General features: G+C 33.6%; 1 protein-coding gene across 8 annotated transcripts in view; it reads left to right on the top strand.

Moving 5' to 3' along the window:
- The window catches only part of STK3 (serine/threonine kinase 3), a 287,918-nt gene that overhangs the window by 66,191 nt on the left and 197,198 nt on the right, over positions 1-24,529 (top strand). For 7 of the 8 annotated variants that reach the window (XR_014018704.1, XM_081265613.1, XM_081265612.1 and 4 more), the window contains exons 5-6: positions 19,004-19,168; positions 19,784-19,951. Coding sequence is in view for 7 of the 8 variants with exons in the window: in XM_081265613.1 (XP_081121739.1) it covers positions 19,004-19,168; positions 19,784-19,951 (333 nt within the window). In the remaining variant the exon portion in view is untranslated. Of the gene's footprint in view, positions 1-796; positions 846-19,003; positions 19,169-19,783; positions 19,952-24,529 lie in introns of all 8 variants that reach the window. The other variant, XM_081265618.1, reaches the window with a different exon arrangement.

The raw sequence follows: 24,529 nt of genomic DNA, 5'->3' as shown, positions 1-24,529 counted from the left end.
TGAAAAAGTTCAAAACACATTTATTGATCTATGCTTACCTCACTGGACATATAAGTAACACTAATAAACGTTCTTTTTGTATGGATTTACACAGAAGATGAGGTAATAGGTATGTAAAAAGCTAAATTTAATTTTGTAGAGTTAAGAGTTCTTTAGGAGCAAATAAAGGAGAAGCACTTAGCCTATTGTAGTTCAGAGAAAGAAATGCTTAGCAGATTGTTGAAAGAGTAGGAGTCAATGAATATAGGCTTCAAAAGGATAGGATAGGATATGTGTGTGTTATTACTGTCATTGTTGTTCACTGTTTAGCTTCTGAACAAGCTTGACATAAGGGATGCTTAGTAAATATTTGTTGAAGGATTGAATGAATAAATCAGGGAAGAGAAGGCAGAAGACATTTTAGAAGAGGAAACAAGCGTATGCTGAAATTTTATTTCAATCTCTAAAGCCCCAGTGTCATATACCTAAGTCACCAAGAGAATGCTCCTGGCATCTGGTTTAATGGATTTTACTTTTCTCACACTTCATCAATTGGTGAAAATTGTTGCAATATTTTAAGTTGATGGGTTTATATTAGGATCATGATTTTACATATTTTTTTGTTTTTTCTTGGAATTTTTCCTACTTTTTATCCATGTTGTAAAGAGCAGCATATGCCATCCTTATCATTTTGCTAATGTCTTCTAGCTTCCTACATATTTTATCTGTTTCTTGAAATGTTTATGATACTTCTTTGAGAAGACATTCTTTGGCACTTCCTAATTTCTTGTTCTAATGTAGACTCATTGCTTTTTAGGTCTGCTGTACAACTGCATCCTTGGAATTTCTTTTCACTGGATTCCTGGGTTAGTGCCATCATTTTCTTATATATATTTCCTGTTTCCTTGGCTTTTCACCTTTGTTTTATATTCTTCCTAAATAATCATCTTTATGATATAAGAATAAAAGGTCAACTATTTTAGTCCTTGTGTATCTGAAAATGTCTTTAATTAATTTGGTTGATAGTCAACTTACATAGCACTTTAAGTTGAAAATAGCTTTTTTTCCTTGGAGCCTTGAGACTTTTCCTCCATTATCTTCTAGTATCCAGTGTTGCCTGCCATCATCTTATTTAGTTGTAGGTTCCCCCTTCCCTTGGAAAAATTTGGACTTTTCTTTTTATTCTGATATTTTACAAGAAATAAGATAGTTCACAAAGATATGTGTAGGTGTGAATCCTTTTTACTAGTTATGCTCAGCATTCAGTATTTCCTTTTAATATAAACACTTGTCTTTCCTTAGTTTTGGAAAATTTTCTTTGATAATTCCCTCTTCTATTTTCTTCATTGGATGAGTCTCCTGGGGGATATGGATATATATATATATATATATATATATATATATATATATATATATATATATATTATATTTATATATAATATATTTTCTGCTCTTTTATCTTATGGGAGGGTGGAGGTAATTTAATCTACTTTAGTTTCTAATTCTTAGAACTTTTTATTTCAGCAGTTATATTTTAATGTACAAGAACTCTTTTTTGTGTATTTTAATTTATAAGAAATCTTTCTGTTTTGGTTATTTCCAGAATGTAGTGTTGCTGATTGATACATGGAAGCAAACACTTTTCAAATTGCTCTAAGAATAATGGGTCTTTTAAAAAGTTATTTTCTGATTCCTGAATCATCTCTTCTGGGATTATCATTTCACTTGTTTTATTTATTCTTGTTTTGCCCTTGAGACAGGAAGGCTGACTAGCTCTCACTGGAAGCATCTGGGCAATGCATTTTGACTGACATGCATAACCTTAGGGTGAATTAATTGGACTTTTGCTTTTAGAGGGAAGACCTCTCTCCTTTTTGTTTTGTTCTGTTCTGGGGAGTGATGCCAGAATATATGTAATCTTGCATGTACTTGTGAATGGAGGTGTACTGGAGACTAGAGCTATTTTCTTCTTTTCAGCTTCTGTGAAAAAATTACCTTTTTATCCCTTTTATTCACTAGAGCCCTTTGACCCTATACTATGTTTCTATGCTTGGAGCCCTGTTAAGTTTACTTGATAGATTACTCCTTTTGTTACAGATTCTTTCCCTATTTTTGATTTTGACTCTCTCCATGGAAATGTTTCTATATTTTTTAGACTCTTCTGTGGTAATTCTTCTGTTATTTATTTTGTTTTTAAAAAATTCCTTCAGTTTGAAGTTTCAGAGGAAAGACAAATAACTAAACAAATTAACTATAAATTCAGGTTAGTTCTTGTACTTGAATCAGTGCTAATCTCTCCTCACCCTCAATTGTCATATGCCCATTTACTCTTAGGAGTTCAAATTAGAACAGCTACTTTGAGGAGTAATTTGATGATCTCTTAAGAGTATGTATGTACTGTAGTATCCATTTGATGGTTCTAGTCCTGTAACTTTGAGAAATCTCAGCATAGTTGTACAATGTGACCTGTATAATAATGTTGCAAAAGCAAAAAATTAGAAGCAAATTTAAATGTTGATCAGCACTGATTCTTGGACTAGAAAATTGCTGTGGGTTTTAGTCTTCATAATTTGTAGCTCTGTAATAGAGCCAAGCTCTGACTGAGAGTAGCACTCTGGTTGAAACCTTTCGTAATATCCAGCTGTGCAATGAGGATTATGTTAAAATACCAGGTAGGTTTTGTGTATTAAAATTTATGTAAGTGTTCAGTTGTTGTATTAGAGAACTTGTTAGTATCTACCTTTATCAGGATGAGATCTATTTCTGTGTTACTGGGTGGAATGGAGAATAATGGAGAAGAAATCTAGACTGAAGAGAACAACTTTTAAGTGATAGGTATATTTCTTCCTGAAGGGTGGTGGTACTCTTCTTATTTTAAAATGGAAATAATTGGAAAATCCAGTTTTCTTTTTTGGTATTGGTGATTGAACCTAGGGGTGCTTAACTACTGAGCCACATCCACAGCGCCCCCCAACCCCCTTTATTTTGAGACAGGGTCTAACTCAGTTGCTTAGGACCTTTCTTAGTTGCTGAAGTTGTCTTTAAACTTGGGATCCTTCTTCTTCAGCCTCCTGAGCTGCTGGGATTACAGGTGTGCGCCATCATACCTGGCTCCAGTTTTCTTTAATTACTACAGTTTTAGAAGTATAAAGGACACATTAGGATCATTCTTCTTGGTTAATTCAGGTAGATATAGAACAGTGATGTTTATCTCAACTCCAATGTCAGCCATTTGCTGAGTATTTTAAGAACAGTACTTGTTATATAGTACTTGTTATGTGCCAGGTACTTTCTAAATTCATTACTGTTTGTATATTATTGCATTTAATCTTCATATGAGGATTTAATAGCTCTAAGGTGAGAGCTATTATTGATCCATTTTCCAGATGAGAACTGGAATCAAAGACAAATTACAGAGAAATAAAAGATTGAAGTTATAGTTTTCTATAATTTCATAATGTAATTGTTAAGAGTATAGAATCTGGAGCCATGCCTGGGTTTGAATTCTACCTCTGCTATTTATTAAATGTGTGAACTTGGGCAGTTTTTAAACTCTCTTTGTGACTTAGATCTGTATTAAATGGGAAAGGAGACTACTTCATTGAGTGTTTCTGAGGATGATATGTGTTTAATGTGTCAGAAGAACAATTGGCATATTAAAAGCCCTCTATACATTTGTTGTTGATATTGTCATCATCATTCTATCATCTCACTTAGATGAGAGTGTCTTTGCATTGTGAACATTTTCTTTCAGATGTGTTTGGGTAGCACAATACCTAGCATTCACCATTATTACTCTGAATTATTGTTGTTAATAAAGGAAGTATATACTCCATAATATAGAGCTTACATATTTAGGTACAGTAAGAAGTTTCTTTAATAGAATCAGGCAATGACTATTCAAAATATATAGCATATTTTATTCTAGTGCCCCTAGAGTTATTGTCTTGCATTTTAATAACATTTATAGTAAACATTTTAATAATATTTATAGTAAACATTTGACTTGTGGTACTTAAAGAAGGTATATATCCTGCCTTGAGGTTAATTATTTAATTCTTCAAACAGATTTCCCCCCCTTGGAGAAGGTATAATAAACTTTACTATTAATTATTAAGATTTATTTGGCTTGATATTATCTCATTGCTAACAATAGAAATATTTTTTGATATATGTGGTTTTCTGTTTCATAAAATGCTTTTGAGGGGTTTATATATGCCTCTGTGTTACTGAACTAATTCATGTTTGACTTTCCTAATCACTCTATTGCATGTTCTCCCTTTGTGTAATAGATACTACTTCATACTGGATTTACGACTCCTTATATATTGAGTGCTTTTTTGTTGTCTTCTGATCTCTTTTTCAGGAATCTTTTCATGTGGGAAAGGATTTTAAAATGTCTACCCACTGACGATTTTCACGTAGAGTATCAGTTCTCTTTCTCTGCAGATCAAGGGATTATAAGCAGCATGTATATATGTGTATTTACATATGGTGTAAGTAGTGAAAGCTTTCACTTTGAATCACCAGTTGTGGGACTTTGTGATAGATTATTAATCTTTTTTTTTTTCTTGCCAGACATGTGCAATCCAGATTTCATGAAAGACAACCTCTCTCTGCCTTCTTGTATATAATAATGGTTAAAATATTCTAGTAATGTTTCTTAATGTATGTAGTTTGTGTTGAACAGAAGATTTGTGTTTTCTGGACAAATCTCAGAGCCTTTTTTATTGTTTAAAACCTTGGGTATTTTATACTCTCTTTTTTTGGGTGGGATGAGATAGAATGGTAAAGGATGGTAGGGAGTTCCCGAGTTGTTCTGTTTTTCCCAGTGTTTTCTTGATCCTGCAAGCCCTTTTAAATTGTTTTCTTTTTCCTCAGGGAAAGAGGGAAAGAAATTTTGCTTTTAAAGGAGTTGGAATAAGAGGTTTGAGGCTTGAGAGATGTTCAAATTAGTCTTACTTGTAAGCTTATATATTACTTTTGAGATTTAAGTATTTCAGAGATGGCTACATATTCCTTAGGTTTCTTTCAACTATTATTTTTTCAGAAGGGGTTTTGGTCATCATTGCATGTGATTTTATCACGTGTGTCACAAAAATTAATGGAAACAGAAACATTTGAGTCATTCTGTAAAATGAACTCTGAATGCAATATTAATACAATTTGACATGGGCATTTTTTTAGCTGGAGGAGGTCGTTCTAGGAAGATGAAGGCAAAAAGGGGGACCTTTTGTTTGAAGTGTTCATTTTTTAACATATTTATTCTACTGCCTCTAATTATTGTTCCCTTTTGTTTGGGGGCTGAAAATGGAAATCAGTTCAGAGATCTTATACTGTTACGTATCTAGAATAACCTCTAGAATTACTGGAGTTCGTGGCTTGTGCTTTGTACAAACCTCTTTTTCTAGGATTTTCTCCTCTCTTTGGTGTTACCTTTGAGATTATTGCATCATTTTTGATTCTTGGTTACAAATTAAAGAAAACCTTGCCTAAACTTTCTGGCTTAAATAAAAAGGAGAATTTATTTGCTAATATAAATAAAAAATTTCACAGAGTTAGTTTTGCTTGTGGCTTGGTTCTGAGTTAAAGGAATGGAATTCATCTTTTTGTTTTGATATCTCTTTATTGATTCAGCTTTCACACACTCTTTTCTTGAAGTTATAAGATGACTGCTAACAGAAAAGTCTTGTGCTGCATTGCTTCAGAATGACTTTTTCTGAGCAAATCATTTTGGCCAAGAATGTGATGTGGTAATTGGCTTAGATCCAGGTCATGTGTCCCACCTGGAATCAGGAAAGTTGACTACTTCAACTACATGGCCTGAGGATTGGGAAGGTAGTGATTTCCTAAAAGGAAACCAGAGTATGTTAACATAGTAGAAGGGTGAATGGATGCTAGTCTGATAAAAAAGAATATATATAGGAACATATTTAACAAACCTAAAAATCAAAACAAAAATATATCAGGAATAAAAAGCAATTTAAAAAACTCCTCTAAAATAGCTCCCAAAATGAATGTTAAGCTTTGGACAAGCTCTCTGGTGACACTGAGTGTCAAAGCTATTGAGCCCCCAATTCTTTCTTCCATTGCATTTAAGGGTAAGGTTGATGTTTCTCAAGGATCCTATTCCTGCTGTTATCAGTAGTTATGTTTATTATAAGAATTCTCTTAGAAAATCTACTCATCAGGATTGAAGATCTGTGGTTCCCTTTAGACCAGAGTGGTTTGATCTGGATGTTATTTCTGATGTTTTTGACCCCTTCATTTACAACCATTTTCTCACCCTGGGAAGGTACTTCTGTTAGTGTCATACTAGAATTGTGGGAGAATGAGTCCATGGATGAGATTTGAGTTTTTTTTTTTTTTTTTTTGGTACCAGGAATTGAACCCAGGGGCACTTAACCACTGAGCAACATCCCCGGCCCTTTTTATTTTTTATTTTGAGAAAGAGTCTCACTAAATTGCTGAGGCTAGCTTTGAACTGGTGATCCTCCTGCCTCAGCCTGTTGAACCCCTGGAATTACAGGTGTGTGCCATGTGCCTGGTGAGATTGAGTTCTGAGTGTTCTTTATGCTTGCTTCTTGAAATTCCAACTTGCTGCAGAAAAACAAATTGGAAATTAATGACTATGCATTGTAGGATTTCACTACTAGAATTTTTATAGCATAAATCATACACATCATGCTTTAATTATATCTTTTCTAAATTATTTGATTGGATTATAAATACTTTGTGATTTTTTTTTTCCATGTTACAATCTAGTCTCTTGAGTAGACTTTCCTCTTTACCTTAACTAAGTAAATTAAGCTTACAAAGGTATTTCCTTGGCTTCTCTTATTGGTAAGTTGCCCAGTTTCACCTTTATTACTATTCTTATTGGCATTCCTCCCAGTTCTGTTTTTTCTTTCGTCATTCAGGCCCATATTCATACACTTTATTTTTATATTGTTCATTGCTGTCCAGGCCTGCTGCCTATCAAGCCAGATCTACAGTAAGCCCTGTCTCCCTGTCACAAACTTGACCCATTAGCATACCGTGATAATGGTTATTTGAAGTGATGTGGTTTAGTGGAATGACCCCTGAATGTGGAACAGGAAGACCAAGTTTCAGTGCCTGAATTGTTACTTATTAGCTCTGTAGTCTTGGGTACATTGTGTAACTCCTCTAAACTTCAAATTCCTAACCCTAAAATGGATTTAATATCACATTACTTGCCTTAACCTACATCAGTGTTTTCTTGTAAAGGACAAAAATGATGAGTGTCAGCGTTCTGTAACCCAAGAAGTTCTATACAAATATAAATTCTTACATTATTACTGTTAAGGAAAATCTTTAAAAAATGGTAATTTAATTTTAAGTTACTAATGGTTTAATAATTTGTTGAAATAACAGATCTTCCCCAGCATTAGAAAAACATATAAAAATCATTATGTCTTATATAGCAGTATTATTTAGTTAGGTAATAAAAATGTACTTAAGTTAATTTTCCAGAAAATGTAAATATAGCTCCTTGAATGGCAAACCTTGAATTTTTTCTTTAAATCTTAATTTTAATAACATTTGATGGAGCTCAAATGGTCAGCACAATTATTTGTACTTTTTTTTTTGGGGGGGGGGTGGGTATTGAACCTGGCCTTGAAACCAGGAATGCTCAACCACTGAACTTTATCTCTAGTCCCTGCAGCCCCCACTTTTAAAAAAAAATATTTTATTTTGAGACAGGGCCTTGCTAAGTTGCTGAGGCTGGCTTTGAGCTTGCCACTCTCCTGCCTCAGCCTTCTGAGTCACTGGGATTATAGGTATGTGCCATCATACCTGACTAATTATTTGCACTTTTAACCTGTGTGTAACTTTCTCCTCTCTCACCTTTTAATTATAAAAATTAAGGAAAAAATTAACTTAAGCCCATTGTAAAAAAACTCGAATAGTAGAAAAGAGAAAATTAATGTTTCCATACCCACTTCTTTTACTTCCTTGAGGTCATGTCAGTTAATTTCTTAAGAGTTCTTTCCACAGCTATATGTGTAAATCTTGTTTTAAACAAAGGATTCATACCACATGTGGAATTCTATATCTTGCCTTTCTCTAAACTTATGATATATTTTATTCACCTCTTTATGCCAGTGTGTATATTTGTAACTGAGTCCTTTTTTTCTAGTCTGTAGATAAAATGAGTTCTAACTTTTCACTTTTTTGCTATTAAGTTTGCAGAAACTTTTGTATATATGTATTGGCATAGTTGTGCTGTTCTTTGGACACATTATGAAAAATGGAATTACTAATTCAAAGGGCATGATCATTTTTTAAAAATATTTTGTTTCTTGGTTATAGTTGGACATAATACCTTTATTTTTATGTGGTGCCGAGGATTGAATCCAGCACCCCGCATGTACTAGGTGAGTGCTCCATCGCTAAGCCACACCCCAGCCCCATGATTATTTTTAATAAATAGTTTTCCTATGGAACCACAAGGGTGCTACTTCATATATGATTGTTTTAAGAGTAGAGCAGGGTTTTGTTTTTGTTTTTTTTTTGGTGGTAAAAGATTGTAGATAGACTCCAGTATTGAGCATACCTAAATTATGAAAGAGATACGAATTTTGCTTTTGGTACTTTTCTGTTGCTTCTCTGACTTTTTCTAATTTTGCTAGATAAGTTTTTTTCCCCTTAAATTAATTCTATCAAAGAACTCTCCTTTGGGATTTTAAGCAAGGTTATAGACATGTTAGTTGCTGCTGCTGCTGCTACTACTACTACTACTACTACTACTGTAATTACTCATACTATTATACTAAGTTGTTATTGTATTCTTTAATTTTTCCACTTCTAGTTCTGGTTTTGAGGTTACTGTTTTCTTTTAAAAAGTTCAGATATGATCTTGTTATCTTCCCACTTGAAAATTTATAGATGTTTAAAACATTTGAACTTAACCTGACCTCCCATTTTGCACTGTTTATCCATACACATTACATTGAAACACAAAGAGCCATTCACTAGTATTCAGCTTCATATATTTTTATTCCCAATGCCTTTGCAGACAATGATATTTCCTTTCCTCTTTGGCCACTTGATAAACTTTGTTCATTCTTTAAGAGTCAGCTTAGAAGTCACCTCCTTGATGGAGCCTCCCTGAAGTAGGGAGAATGGTGAGTTAAGATTGTTAAGGCTGGCAGAACCTGTACCATTTAAGTAAGGCATTTAAGGTTTTGTCAGAAGGGTTGGATTTTATTTTAAGATTATTAATTCTGATGCACAGATATCTTTCAGAACCATTGGAGTATTGCTTTAGTTCATCTTGTTATTTTAAACAGTTAGATTGTAATGATTTATTTTCCCATCCCATAAAATTCTGAGCATCATGAAGATGGAAACAGTAGAATAGACTTTTCAGTGCCTACTTTTTTTTTAAGTTGTTGATGTACCTTTATTATTTATTTATTTATATGTGGTGCTAAGAATTTAACTTAGTGCCTCACACATGCCAGGCAAGTGCTCTGCCATTGAGCTACAACCTCAGCCCCTGGTGCCTACTTTTTATGGTTGTGTTGTATATTAAAATTATATGTGTAGATTGGTTGATAGTAATAACTCAATAAATGTAAACTGTTGTTATCACTGGATAGATAAATTCTGACTTAGGGCATATGGAGTGATTTCTTGAAAGACATGAGATTTGGTTCAGGCCTTTAAAGACTATGTAAGTTTCAGTCCAATAGTTTTTAATACCTTATACAAAGTCATTATGAGAATAAAACTTAAAATTTTATAATAAAATACCTATCTGTCTGTGATACTTGAAAAGGGGAACAATGTCTTTTTGTATCCTTAACTAATAGGTACCTAACAGTAAAATTAACACATTGTTTTATATGCATAAATAATTGTAAGAAAGGTACAGTTTTAGCTAGGGTTGTCAAAGACTCACTTTTAGAAAGTTTAAATTCTATTAAAATTAAAAACTTAAAAGTTTTCTATTAAAATTTAATTTTGCAGGATCCTACAATACCTTCACTACTATTCATTTTGACTGACCTAAAAAACATTAAGGCAGTCTATATACCTTAAACCTGTTGTGCCTGTGCCCTTGAGACAAGTTGGTGGGTATAATTTTATCAAAACCATATACACATTGACATATTAAATATATTATATTATTATACTAATCATAGGACTCTAGAAACAAAAGTCACGAGAGGACTAGATTCTATCAAAACCATCTTTTTGTTTTTGTACAATTTTTTTTTTTAAATTTGCCAGTGAATTCATACTACTATTGAAACCAGATGTGGACTTCCGTCTTTTAATGTATTAGCTCAGCTACAAAAGTCTTATTTCCATCCCTGATTGCTGAATATTTCATTCATGGTTTATAATCTCTCTACCATTTTCTTTCTCTCTCTCTCTCATAAAACAGACTATAAAATGTGATTCAAGCGATTTTAATTGTCTATTTATATAGAGACAGAAATGAAATTAAACAATAATGTATTGAGAAAAATCTAATTATAAATGAAGTACTGTGATAAAATTTTTCATTTGATTCTTAACTTATTATTAAAGGACTGGGGCTTGAGAATGGATTTTAGAACCCAAATCTTCCATTATCTCCTTCCATTGAAAGCAGACCCTTTCTCCTGTTCACCCACCCCCACTAAATGTTTTCAGTATAAACCTGAATATTTTCAAATAGTTGGGCATGGATCTATTTGACTGATAACTTGAATTTTAGTACTTTAAAGTTTTATGTAGTAGTGGGAAGAAATAGTTTCCAAATAAAAATCTAGCTACTTTTGGTAATTGGCTCTGTTTATATGCAGATGTAATTTGTTAAAGAAGCTCGATATTACTTGAAAACAAAACTCCACCTATTTAGTAAAATGACTGTCAATTTCTTTATTTTTTGGTTAAAAATGGTCAACATGTGTCTAACAGGCATGAAATAAACATAATATTAACATCTGGATCAGGGCCTCCTATGTAGTTTTCTCTAAATAAATATATATTCTGTCTCACACTACTCTCCTTCTCCATTAGTCACCCAGTACTTGAGGATTGGCTTAAATCTTGGTATGGATATTGTTCTTGTCTAAAGTTCATTCAATTCCCTTATTTTTAATAGGCCAGGTAAGAATTTATTACTTTAAATTTTCTAGATTTATCTGCATTTTGGTACTACAATGCTGAAATTTCACCCATTACTTTCTACCATTTCCCTCATCTTAATGAAAAGAAGAAAATGGCCTTACTGGTTTCTAAGTACCATTTTATGATTTTTACATTTTTGATTTTCACTTCATTATTGAGTTTCTATATTTGTAGTCTTCTCTTTCTGTGGTTGGTATATTACTTTTCTTATCCAAAGTCTTTTTTTTTTTTGGTACTAGGGGTTGTACCCAGGGGTGCTTAACTATATCCTCAGCTCCTTTTATTTTTTATTTTAAGGTAGGGTCTCACTAAGTTGCTTAGGGCCTCACTGAATTGCTGAGACTGACTTTGAACTTGTGATCCTCCTGCCTCAGCCTCCCAAGCCACTAGGATTACAGGAGTGTGCCACCACACCCAGCCCTATTAATTTTAATGCCACTTTTTCTTTCCTTCCCTAAGTAATTGCCCTTTCCTTGTGATTCCATTTCAGTTTTAAAGTGCTTTTTGTAATGAGTTTATGTCATTCCTACTAGATGGGAACCCTTCAAGGTTAGGTTGAAGATTTTTCCCCCCCTTATTTAGTATAGAATAAGTACTAGGTAAGTGTTTTTTTTTTTTTTTTCAGTGAACAAATGTTTTGTAGGTTTTTTTAAATTAAGAAATCACTTCTTTATTCTTAGGTCACTTTTACACATAGTTCGTACTCTTCTTGTCTGCCACATTCTTAACATTGTGACCTATATGAGATAATATATAATTGATACTCCATTGTTTAATTTGCTTTTCTTTGATAATAGTTAAGTTTATTTTTCATATATGTTAACCATTTCCTTTATAGATTTGTGAGTCATATATTCATTTCATTGGCCTGCTTATTTATTGGGACATGATTGTTTTTCTGAAGGATGCAAGCTCTTTATAATCTAAATAATTCTCTACACTCAAATATCTTACTGTGTTTGCTGTGATTATTTCTTTGAACTTATTTTTTTATGTAGACAAAGCTAATAAATTCCCATAATCCTTTGTTTACTTTTTTATTAGAAACTATTTTTTCCTACCTTGTGATTTGAAACCTACTTTGATTTTCTATTTTTATTTAAATATCTTTAAATGTTTGAATAATTGATTTATGCATTTGTATCAGTGGGATTTAACAACATCTGTTTTCGATACAGTACTCATAAAGACATTCATAATGTGCTTAGGGATTACTTTTCAGGCCAGGTGAGTGTGCTTATTTGAAGGATATATTAACAGGTATACCGTCTTGTTGACTGATATGTCATTTTAAATAATTTGAATTTTAATTCTGAGGTGGGGCAGGCACTCTGTCTGATATTCAAGGCTGATAGTTTTTACTTTTTTGTGCATGGATGTTGATGTTTTTGTGCATGGATGTTGTTTTGTGCATGGATGCTGTTCAGGTTGATTAATATATGGTTGGCAGCTATTCTGATTAGACATTTGTTTTTCTGATTGTCACACATTTTGATATCACCCTTGGAACAAGCCTGAAATCCCCTGTCCCTTTTTAATTTTGTGACAGTTCATACTTCATGTTGGTAACATCTAGGACTACTGAGACAAAGGGGTATGACTGCAGAAGTCTTGTGGGCTTTGCCACGTAGTGTTTGTATGACATTTGGCAGACTGTATAATTTCTCTGAATTTGTTTCCTCATCCATAAAAAGAGTGATAATAAATATTTCTGCTTGCATATTTGAGTAGCTGTGAAATCACCTAAAATAATTGTTATAAACTGTTGTCTAAAGACAGAATTACCACAGCTAACTTGTGAGGCTGTGGTAGGAGGATCACAAGTCCGTGGCCAGTCTAGACAACTTAGCAAGACTCTGTCTCAAAATAAAAAAAGGGGCTAGGGATATGATAGAGTTCAGTGGTGGAGCACTTGCCTAGCAAGACAAAATTATAACCAGTTTAGTAAAGATCTAAATTGGCTTTATTTGGAATTCTAGAATCAGGCAATACTTCATTCTATAAAATAGAATCAATGTTCCAATGAGCAAAACAGAGGAGGTTGGTTTTATAAAGAAAGAAAGGATGGAAAAAGTAGGAACAAAAACCAAAAAGCAGGTTGAGTTTTTCAAAGTTACTCTCCTTGTAGCTGAGCATGGTGGCCCACACATGTAATCTCAGCTGCTCAAGAGGCTGAGCAGGAGGATCACAAATTTCAGGCCAGCCTGGACAATTTAGCAAGATGCTGTCTCAAAATAAAATGAAAAGAGCTGGGGATGTAGCTCAGTAGTACAGTGCTTGCTTAGCATGTGTGAGACCTTGGCTTCAGTCCTCAGTACTGGAAAAAAATTTCTTTCCTTATAAAGCAGGAAGAGGGAAACAGAATAATAGAGAAATAACTGGTTAATAATCGGATTACTTTTTTGTAAGGATTAAAGCAGAGGGATCTTCATTATCATGTTATTTGAAATTAGTGTATTTAGGAAACTTGACTGCTGTCATTTTCCTGGTTTTTAAGAATGTCAGGTAACGATTTTGGTATCAGTTTGATATCTTAGAACTTTATTATGAGTGACTCTATTTTAAATTTTAGTATGGTGTGTTGAGGTCTAGAGCTCAGTCCAAAATAATGGCCTCCTATAATTTTTAAATCTATACTGTAAAATAAAAATTTAAGAGAACATATGCTTCCATGTTATAGAAAATATTCACTTATTTATTTATTGTTTAAAATGAGTTTATTGAGAAAAACTTTTCAGAATTGAAGCCAAAAATTTTGTGTAAAGATACATCTTTTGAGCCTTAACATTAAAAAAAATTTTTTTCCCCCTTCCCTGTGCTGGGGATTGAACCTAGGGCCTTGTACATCTAGTCAAGTGCTCTACCACTAAGCCACATTCTCAGATGGGTTGTTAAAATGATAGTGTACCACAAATAATTTTTATTATTTATATACTAATGTGAAGGATGGCTTATTCTGTCATTTTTGATTGGAGGAGGATGTGAAGTGAGTAAGAGGACAGTGACTCCCTGAAGCAGGAGAAAGGATTTATTACTAATAGGAGAAAAGCATAGTGAAATTTGCTTCAGGTCTGCCTTCTTCCACCTTTAACAGTTTGTAGCTATATTTAGGCCAGGCCCTCTGGTGTTCTTATAAGCTTCATGAGGACAGGAACTGTCGGTTCCCTTCATCACTGTATACCCAGCATTTTCAACAGTATTTGTACAGTAGAGCCCAGGCAAATAGATATTTGTTGAATGAACAAAAAGATTGATGTCCAAAAGAGTCTGAATTTATTTGGTTATTAAGAATAGACTATTTTCACATGAAAATCTTTTGTTCATATCTTATAGAATCATAGAATTAGAATGAACCTTTTAAATCATCTAGCAAAGTCAGACAGTTCATGAATCAGTATAAGATCTCTGGCAAATCTTTTTTTAGTATGTGATTTTTTTTTTTTTAACCAGGCACTTTATAGCATTGAAAACGGACAGATCTTGAGATTCTGTTGTACACTAGATCTATTTAATACTGAACTTTCTCTAGTGCAGCTCCAAAATAAGAATTATAGGGGCAGAGATGACAAATCAGAGAGTTAATGGAGGATTAGTAACATTTATTAATTGGAAATTCTGTACTGTTAGGAAGATAAAAATTGAAGTCTAGGCAACCAAAAAAGATCATCACTGAAGTAATTAAACAAGGCACAGTTTTATGGACTGATACTGCTTTTGCAACATCCTACACTCTAATCTTCAGGCAGGCAGTTGAGGGTGGGGAGAGAGGAGGAAACCCAGACACAAACTATACTGTAGCACCACTATCTTGCACACCTTCTGCAGTGGTACAGTGTGGGACCCTAAATAAATTCCTGCCTACAAATCACAGACCTTGGTTGCTAATGACTAATTTAGCAAGATTGAGAACATCACTCATAAGAATATGTAAAAACAAATCCCATCATTATATGCAACTATAATGCACCAAACACGGAAAAAACAAAACAAAACAAAAAAAGACTAGGAACATCAGATTGTAATCTGAGAAGCGCTATCCCAGGAAGAGCGTCCTAAGGTTCTCAGAAAAATGGGGAACTTGACATATATGATAGAAAAGAATTTCAGCATAAATCAGTAGAGGCACAGAAATTTATTTAGGAGAGCAATGAATATACATTCAAGGAAGAATGCCAGTCATCTCGAGAGTGGAGACTGTTTGGGGGTTCCTGGCTCCTCTTGAAACTTGGTGAAGGGTGAGTATGGGTTGCTTTGTACGGATGACATCAGTCTGGTAATTACAGAATGGTTTATTGTGCTCTGGTCATTCTCTGGATCTTTAGGCATATGTGGACAGTGATCAAGAGATAGTGCTGGAAAGTCCCTTAAGTTATAGTTTCTAAAAAGATCATATCTCTCTTAGCTTTATTGGTTTATTGATGGACTCACAAACAGTGCACAAGGTAGATTTACCGATTTCCTGGAAAATTGGGAGTGACTGGCTTGGGAGAGTGACTGACCTGACAATGTATTAGAATTCCAGATTAAAATTATATTTCCTTGTCCTTCATGTCTTCTTTTTACCTTTTTTTTTCTTCAAACTTCTCCTGTCCTACATCAGGAGGATACCTGCTTTTTGCATCAATAAGTCTGTATCCACTCTTTCACTATTTATTGAATACTGACTCTATGTCAGGCATGGCCATGTTCATCTGTGAACAAAACAAAGTTCCTTGTTCTTGTGGGTCGTTTAGTACAGTGCTATCCAATAGAAACATAAGTCACATGTAATTTAAAATTTCTAGTAGTCACATTTAAAAGGAAAAAGACACTTGTAAAATTAATTTTACTAATGTGTGGTATGTATTAATGTATGATATCAATATGATGTAATATGAAATGGTATAATTTAAATGTATTAAACACTAGTATTTCATAATATAATATAAAGTCAACATTAATGACTACATTAGAACACTAATATATAACACACTTAAAAGGGAATCACAAATTATTAGTAAGATATCTTACATTCTCTTTTTTGTATTAAGATTTGATCTTGGGCTGGGGATGTGGCTCAAGCGGTGGCGCGCTTGCCTGGCATGCGTGCGGCCCGGGTTTGATTCTCAGCACCACATACAAACAAAGATGTTGTGTCCTCCAAGAACTAAAAAAAATAAATATTAAAAAAGACTCTCTCTCTCTCAAAAAAAAAGATTTGATCTTTTGTGTATATTTTACCTTTATGTCGTATTTCAATTTTTAGAAACCATATATAGTTAGTGGCTACTGTATTCATAGTCAGGCTTTAGAGCATAGTGCTTGCTTTCTGTGGATCGACAAGTCACACCATCTTATTTGAGACAGAGTTAGTGTTAGGGTTAAAAAAAAGTTCCTGGAAAGGCTGGGGTTGTGGCTCAGTGGTAGAGTGCTCGCCTAGCACATGCAAGGTTCTGAGTTCAATCCTCAGCACCACATAAAAATAAACAAATAAAATAATAAAGGTATTGTGCCCAACTATAACTAAAAAAATATAAAAAAAAAAAAGTTCTTGGAAGTACCAGAATTTTCAAAAAATCCGCACTCCTTATCCATTGGCTGGTAAAAACCTTAGATGACTTGGTGCTTGTTTGTGTCTTTTTCTTGCCGAATCACTCTGGCTAGAACTTTATCTAGTACTGTGTTCAATAGATATCGTGAAAGCAGGCATCCTTGCCTTGTTCTGATCTAAGAAGAAAAGCTTTCAGTCTTTCACCATTGAGTCTTTTGTTCACTGTAGGAATTTTGTATATGACTTTTATTATGTTGAGATAATGCAGTTTTCTTCTATTTCCAGTTTTGTGTTTTTATTCTGAAAGAACATTAAATTTATCAAATGATTTTTCTGGTATCAGTTGAGATGATCTTGTGGCTTCTTTTCTTTTGTTCTAGTAAGACGATGCACTACATTGTTTAAATTTTGTGTATTGCACCATCCTAATATTCTATGAATATATTTCATTTGGTCCTGGTGTATAATCCTTTACTTTCCTACTGAATTGCAATTGCCAGTTTTTTGTTGAAAATTTTTGCATCAATGTTCATAAAGAATATGGTGGGGGCTGGGGTTGTGGCTCAATGGTAGAGTGCTTGCCTAGTATATATGAGGCACTGGGTTCGATTCTCAGCACCACATATCAATAAATAAAATAAAGGTCCATTGACAACTAAAAACAAATTAAGAAAAAAGAATATGGTGGTAGTTTTTTTGTAGTAGCTTTGTTATTGGGATAATAGGAGTTTTAGAAGTGTTCCTTCCTCCTCAGTATTTTTGAAAGTTTTGAGAAGTTGAGTCAAGGTATTTTTACTCCTGCCTCTTGCTTTTAGTGTAGAATGTTATGTTCCTGGATAGCCATTTACATGGTTGGCTCCTTCATATTGTTTAGACCTCAGTAAAAATGCTTTCCTAGGAGTGTAGCTCAGTGGTAGAGCATATGTGAGGCACTGGGTTGGATCCCTAGCACCCTGCCCCTACCCATTAAAAAACAGTGCCCCCCCCAAACAAAAACAAAACCAAAAACCTACCACAAACAAAAATTCAGGTTTTCTTGGATATCTGATCTAAAGCAGTTCCTTAGTTATTTTTACTTAATTCTCAGAAATTTCATTACCCTCTGAGCAATTATCATTGACTTTTTCTTGTTTTAATCTTTTAATTTCTATCAAATTATCCCTTCCTATGTACACAGAATATAAGTTGCACGAGAACAGTCCTTGTCTTTTGGGGTTTTTATGGTTGTTTCATTACATGGTCATAATTGAGTAAGTCATTGGACATCCCCTGACACTCATAAGTCAGGGGATGGGGCTGAAATTTCCAACTCTGTAATCACAAGGTGGTTTTCTTTGGCAGCTGTCTCATCTGAAGCTATGTGGGGGCCCTGAAGAGCCATTTCATTAGAATAAACTCTGTGAGGTTGAAAGGAGCATATTATGAATAATAAAAAGTAGTGCTTTTATCCCCATCATTCAGCAAATTCCAAGGTGTGTTTAGAAACTCCTATGACAGGAACCTGGAAAGAAGACCAGATATTTATTATCATTTTGTAATATCTTACTACTTTAGAGGATTGTGGTAAGGATAAATGAGACAGAACTCTTAGCAATTCTTGGTACAAAGAGTAGTGGCTCCGCTACTATAACAATCCAGAATGTTTCTTTTCCCTTCTCTTCTTGCTTGACCTTCTCTCATGTTTCTTTTCTCTTGAAGCCTTCACATTTATTTCCAGTTTCCTAATCTTTCTCAGTTTCACTTTTGAGCTTTCAGTATTAGGTCAGAAATCAGGACTTGGGTGGATTAGGGGTGATCTGGCTGGAAGCAGGAAGGGTGACATTGGTTAAGTGCTTCATGCAGAAGACTTGCAGCAAGTCTCACTGTGTTCCCTTATTTTCTTTCCTTGGTGTAAAGCTGTTGGTCTTCATTTTCTTCAAGAATTGCAAGCCTCACAGGGAAGAGTGTCTGAATTTGCTTTTTCAGGACAGGTAGCTATAGTAGTACCTGCCACCCAGGTATTAGACAACATTTGAAATAGTGATTTTGTATGGTCATGCTGATTTTTGGGACATTTTTTTTTGCTGTATGAATGACACTGGTAATTTTATTTCTTTGTTTTTGTTTTTTCTTTTTTTAACATTTGGAATTTTATAGAAAAATTTGATTATCCTTTCATCAGGAAAGTATTATGAGAATAATGACAGATGTTTGTGTGTATATGGAAATGGGTTCTTGATTATTTTCTCTTTAGCCTTTTAGTAGAGGTTTAATGGCCATTAGGAAGAAGTACTTATACTTGTGCTCTCTGGTAAGAATTTATCTAAAATGGAATTTTAATATAGTTCAAAAAATATTTCTTTCCAGTTAACAGAAGATGAAATTGCAACCATTCTAAAATCTACATTGAAAGGATTAGAATATTTGCACTTTATGAGAAAAATACACAGAGATATAAAGGCTGGAAATATTCTCCTTAATACAGAAGGACATGCAAAATTGGCAGATTTTGGAGTGGCTGGTCAGTTAACAGTAAGTTGACTTTAATAATTTTGGAAACACTTTTGCTCATTTGGTGAGGCTTGATTGTAACTAAACTTTGATAACTTTTTGGGGGGTCTGGAAAGAAACATATAACTTCATTGTTCTTGTGGAGGAGCCATAACAGCCAAATTGTAAGTTTATAATTTAAGGGACAGTGAATATGAAAATATAATCATCAGAATGTTGAAGTGTTGTAACAGGGAAGCTACATCATTTCCCTTGGTACATTGGTTTTTATAGTTTTTACTGTCATAGTACTATTTTCATTGACTGCCTTTAACGAAGTGGAGATAGTTACTTGTAGACTCTTGGTTATTTCTAAAATTCCTAATATATCATACTACAACTAGTTGAGGATTTAGGAAAACAGTCCACTCCCTGTAGAATTTGAGAATAGAATTTGATGTTTTAGCATAAATATTTTAAAGAACATGTTGTGTGGGCTGGGGTTGTGGCTCAGTGGTAGAGCGCTCACCTAGCATGCGTGGAGGCACTGGATTCGATCCTCAGCACCATATTAAAAAAAAAGATATTAAAAAATGTTGCATACAGATTTCCTTTGTGTTTTGTAGTAGTATTCATATTTATGTAATGTTTTTGCAGGATACAATGGCAAAACGCAATACTGTGATAGGAACTCCATTTTGGATGGCTCCTGAGGTAATTCAAGAAATAGGATATAACTGTGTGGCTGATATCTGGTCACTTGGCATCACTTCTATAGAAATGGCTGAAGGGAAACCACCTTATGCTGATATACATCCAATGAGGGTAAGAAATTATAGTTTGTTATCAACCTTGTGTTTCAGTTTTGCAGTGCATACACAGAATAGTAAATATTAAATAAATAAGTTCATTTGAATTTAGATTCTGTGCAAAAAGTAGTAAAATTATCTGTCAAAGATTAGTGACTGTTAATTCTCTTCTCCTTGTATTCTTTTTTCCCCGGTGGCAGGGATTGAACCCCAGAGCCACATCCCCAGCCATAGTTCTATTTTGTATTTTGAGGCAGAGTCTCACTAAGTTGCTTAGGGCCTCGCTAAATTGCTGAGGCTGGCTTTGAACTTGTGATCCTCCTGCCTCAGCCTTGCTGGTTGCTGAGATTATAGGCTTGAGCCACCATGCCTGACTCCCCTACGCTCTTTTTTTAAGTTTTAAAAAATTTGTATTTTTAAAAAATTTTTATTATTTTTTTACTGTGAAAAATGTATATAGTCATATAAAATATGACTAAAACTTTTTATTAAGGTAAACCTGGATAAAAACTAGAATGTATCACCTACACAAAACATTATACCCGTACACATCTGTAAAAATACTCTGAAATTTTATATATGTATGTATTTAAAAGGTATAATCACTACAATTTTCATAAGACATAATTTTCACTTAGTGAGAGTTTCATTATACTTATGTGGTAAGAAAATTTGAGACCATAAATAAATAAAAAAAGAAAATTGATGAGAAATCAACAAGTTAATGACAATGTAGCATATTTCATATAAACATGCCTGGTACAAAGCCTTAACCACAGAGAATCTCTGAACTTCCCGAGCTCCTTCAATTTATTTCTACTCTTTTTAAAAATTTATTTTATTTTATTTCTTACATACATGACAATAGTGGAATGCATTACAATCATAATTATCCATTCACAGCACAATTTTTCGTAACTCTGTATATAAAGTTTGTTCATGCCAAATTATGCCATTATACATGAGCTCTCTTATTTTTTTTTGCATTACAATTCTTAATACACCTTTATACTACAATTTATCATATCTCTGTTTGTATATAAGGTATGTTGACACCAAATTCACATCTTCATACATGTATTTTGTATAATGATGAGGGTCTCCTTCCACCATTCATGCTATTCCCCTTCTCCCTTCCTTTCCCTTACACCCCTATTCCCTATCTAGAGGTAATCTTCCTCCCATGCTCTCCCTCCCTACCCTATTTTGAGTCACCCTCCTTATATCAGAGAAAACATTCAGCATTTGTTTTTTTTTCCTCCTTCTCTTCCTCTCTCAACCTCCCAAGTGTTACTATTTCTACTACGTGTAATTTACTAAAATGCAAATAGGTATTTGTTTCTATGCTTCTTATTGTCCTCCCACGTACTTAACTACCCTAAAATACCTCCTGTCTATTTTCCTGCTAATAACCCCCTTCATTAGAGTTCTCCTCCAAAGTCGCTAAGATATATTAATCCCATACCCTCACATCTTTCCTCCTTAACATAATGTCCTACAGCCAACCCTCAGTTCTCTGTTTCTTTAGCTAGTCCTTGTTGAGAAAATAGAATTTCTTTTTTGAGCACTTTTATATTCTCCTATGGATGGAGGATATGCCTTGCTTATTCAAATCTGATTTCCTGTGCTTTAAAATGGTTCCTAATGACATTTCCCTCTAGATTTATTATTATGTGAATTTCAATTCTTGTAGATAAGTACATTTATCTTTGCAAATTTATTGCCCTCTAGTGGCTGTAGTTACTACAAGAAGGATATAGGAATGAAATGGGAGGAATGTATGTATGTTTTTGTGTATGTGTTTGTAGAAGATGATATGGTGACTGGAGAAATATGTGAAATCAATAGAAGGAATGAAAAAGAATGCAATATTTTAGAATATCTGAAGAGGAATAAATTTGAATTATACCTGACATTATAATGTTATTCATTAAATTTTAATAAGATAAATATATTATACTGAGACATTTTACAGAAATAATTCTTTGAGTAATACTGTTGTATACATATTCCCTGTATATATCAACTCCTTTTGCTAAAACAAAAAATAAATTCTTTATTTGGAAGTAATATAATACATAGCAAGGTCAGCATAGAAATAGGGACACAAATTCTCCTTTCTTCTCTAATTATTATTTATTTGTATAGTACTTTCAGCTAAGATATCTGTAGGGTGATCCTCAAATGATATGTATCTGACGTTAAAGCAGTAGGGTTTACTAAATTATCCAAGGTCAAGTTCCAGAGCTGGGAATTAATGTAGACTGCTATTCTACCCCTTCCTTTGTAAATCTTAATTTTTCATACAAATATTTCATCATATTAAATTTGACCTGTGCTAGTTTGGCTGATAACAAAGAATTGAAGTATGTGGCTCCTGATTCAAGGGTCTTAAAATATCACTTGAGAGTTTGAATTCATACCTATGAAATAGTAAAATTATAACTGAAGATGGTATTTTTCTTTAAACAAATATACATAAGCTGTATATGTTGTAAACTTCCTAGGATGCCTTGCTCACTTTTTTAAAAAAAATCAATCTAAATCCTACCAATTTTTCAAGTTCCAACTCAAGATTTTGTTTATATAGAGCCTTTCTTGACAGCTACCACCCAAGTAGACTTCTTTTTTCTCATAATTTGTATATAGGTCTTTCTTGTCTCCATGGTTCTTTGTACAGTTTATCAAGGGTTGCCTTGTGCACTTCCAAACACAGTACAGTTTTAAGTTTTTAAGTTGCTGTTCAAATGATACTGTCATTATTTAACTTTTCTTATGTCCGTGAGCTATTTCACCATTTAGAGTATTGAATTACTAGTTTTGGGAAGCTGTTAAGATTAGATTTTTTCAAAATTTGAGTCATCACTTAAAAGCTCAAATTTCATGTATATATCATATCGATAATTTTTTAAAGTTGTAGATGGACACAATATCTCTATTTCATTTATTTTTTTATGTGATGCTCACGATCAAACCCAGTGCCTCATACATGCTAAGGACAGTGCTGTACTGGTGAACCACAATCCCAGCCCTTGAAAGCTCAAATTTTGTCAGACAACAAGTACTCTTTGTTGTTTTCCTTGAAAGGACAGACTTACTTGGTACATTTTTGAGAAAATGTCTGTCACATACTCAAGTCCTAGTAATCCTAGGGTGTTTTGTCAGTTATTCTTTCAAGTAAAAATGGTGTTCCTTGAAAAAAGAGTTGTGCCTTAATTATTTTGCAATTTAGTCACAAAGTGCTCCCCCCCTCCACTCTTTATTTTGTGACTTCTCTAATGGTTTAACAACTTGTTTTGGCAGTGCTGGGAATTAAAGTCAAGTCTTCACACATACTATGCAAATGCTCTACCACTGAGCTACACAAAATGCTTTCTTTGGGGATAATTATTGTTTTTTGATATTCAGGGAAGTGCTTCATACATATTTTTTATTTTGTCACAAATGTATTAGAAAAGATGTATTCTAGGGTGGAAATTTAATGAGATTAATAATCTTTGCTGTTTCATCAAGGTTTGCAGTAGTTTGGGAATACCCTTGGCCCGTAATAGAAGGAGCTGTCTAAGAGAGGAAAAAAAGGATTGTTGAAGGCCCAGCTAAAATTTGACATTGAGAAATTATATTGGTAACAATCTTAGTTTCTTGGCCTTCTAAATAGCACTCAACTGTGGAGTGCACTACATCTTGGTCTTGATATCCAGATTTAGGTTTTAATGAGTGCTTTTCTTGGAAGGATGAGACTGTGGAGGATTTAAGGATACTATTGAGTAGTTTAGGTATCAGTGGGGTACATTCTGGAGAGAGAGGAGAGTAGAAAGAAATGGAGAAACCAAGGAGCTAGAAGAGGATTCTAAACTGATTAAATCAGAATCTCAAATCTTTTCAGTGAGAGAACAGATAAAGGGATAGTTAAGGTATGAGAAACTGGTAGAATGTGAAAATGTGATTAGTGAGTGAAATATGGAAACTTTCCTATTGTAACTAATTTTTTTTTACTATATCAGCTTTGTGAAGGAAGTATTATAATCTCCATTTAATTGGTAGATAAAATGAAATGGATATTTAATGAATTGCATTATTTGTTAAGATGATATAGCCTGTTAATAGCAGCACTGAGATGTGAGCTCAGGCCAGTCGATGTTCTTGCCTAGATAACAAAAAATAACCTCTTCTGGCTAGAAAAATAAGAGATACCCAAACCATATAATCTCATAATTATTTACTTAAAATGTGATTCTTCTAAATTTTCTAGGAAGTAAGGAAACATTTCATTTTTTAAAATGTTTTTTTCTCATCCACTTGTGGGTAGTGATACAGATTAATGAGAGTAATCTACAAAGTTGTCACAAAGGGATGAAGATATGATTAACAGAAAGATATCAGATTATTCTCTTAATGTTCTATCCCTTTCCACCGTGCCTATAACTAGACGCATATATTAGGAACACTCCAGAACAGTAGTGCTGACTTCTGAATTTAGTGATCTGGGATTTGATTTCTCAGTTATTTTCTTAGTCGCATCATCCTTTTACTATGCTCAGCCTCCAGCCTTGCCTGAAACCTGTTCTTGCCTAGGCCAGCTAAAAAGGGGAAA

Source organism: Spermophilus citellus (genome assembly GCF_964194105.1).
Source record: "Spermophilus citellus genome assembly, chromosome: 14".
Classification (NCBI taxonomy): Eukaryota; Metazoa; Chordata; class Mammalia; order Rodentia; family Sciuridae; genus Spermophilus; species Spermophilus citellus.
This window is presented reverse-complemented; position numbering and strand designations above follow the sequence as displayed.